This window comes from Rhagoletis zephyria, unplaced genomic scaffold, assembly GCF_001687245.7.
Source record: "Rhagoletis zephyria isolate East Lansing unplaced genomic scaffold, Rhagoletis_zephyria_1.1 Rzeph_scaffold_64893, whole genome shotgun sequence".
NCBI classification, from domain to species: domain Eukaryota; kingdom Metazoa; phylum Arthropoda; class Insecta; order Diptera; family Tephritidae; genus Rhagoletis; species Rhagoletis zephyria.
The window spans coordinates 654-1,472 of NW_016221944.1; the positions used below are offsets into that span (position 1 = coordinate 654).

The 819-nt window shown below is 38.1% G+C and overlaps 1 protein-coding gene across 1 annotated transcript; it reads right to left on the minus strand.

Moving 5' to 3' along the window:
• Positions 1–259: 259 nt before the first annotated feature.
• LOC108356770 (uncharacterized) lies at positions 260–799 on the minus strand. The gene is made up of 2 exons (XM_017607872.1): positions 688–799; positions 260–609 (listed from the first exon to the last, which is right to left on the minus strand). The coding sequence occupies exons 1-2, from the start codon at positions 755–757 to the stop codon at positions 260–262; spliced, it is 420 nt and encodes a 139-aa protein (XP_017463361.1). The 5' UTR covers positions 758–799.
• Between the last annotated feature and the right edge of the window lie 20 nt (positions 800–819).

Genomic DNA, 819 nt, shown 5'->3' on the forward strand with positions numbered 1-819 from the left:
TGGCCTTGCTGGCATTGAAATCGCCAATAAAGATTTTTGTTTTATTTGAACTCTGCACAATGGGTTCAAGTTTGCACCGCTTTTTGGTCAAAATGGTATACGCTTTAGTAATTTAGTTGAAGAAAAATGTATTCTAAAAATTTATTTTAGAAAACTTACACTTAATGAGAATTAACTAATGTGTTAGGCACATACAAATTGCGAAATTATCGCTAAGCATAATTCCATACTTTCCTCCTTCCGTTGAATATTCCAAAATCTACTTTCTTATATCAACTTCCTTCTTCGAGGGTTCGGCATCATGTTTAACGGTATTGCTGACCAATCGCTTATAGCCTAACTTTTTCTTCATTGCCTTGTTTGCTTTGCTGTAAATTGCACGTAGTCGTAAGTATTTGCGCAATCGTTTATACCGTTGAACCGACGACCATTGTCGGCACATCGTAGTTTTATCACAAGTGGCCAGCTTATCCGCAGTCACAGATGACTTCTTGGCGCATTCGAAATGTAGCAGGGAGCGTATGGGATGTATGATGGCATAGTAGACTAGTTCGACTATTGAGATGAAACTGAAACCCAGAAACAGGCCCATTAGTCCACCAACGGCAGCTATCATTCAGAAACGAAAAAAAGTAACAAATTACGTAATTAATTAATAACTAACTAAATACATTTGTGCTTCCTTACACAAAAAGTCCGTGGTGCCTATGAACTCTGTTTGTATGCTACTCCGAAAGGAATACTCTTTAAAATACATATTGACCACGGCGATATTCTGCTTGGCATAGCTCCTATTGTACCGTTGTACGCGCTGGTTTT

What these genes read in the sequence shown, in the direction of transcription:
- LOC108356770 (XM_017607872.1), bottom strand. Translation starts at nt 757, where the DNA reads ATGTATTTTAAAGAGTATTCCTTTCGGAGTAGCATACAAACAGAGTTC. An exon ending in AGGCACCACGGACTTTTTGT is followed by an intron (nt 610 to 687) that starts GTAAGGAAGCAC and finishes TCTGAATGATAG; the next exon opens with CTGCCGTTGGTGGACTAATG.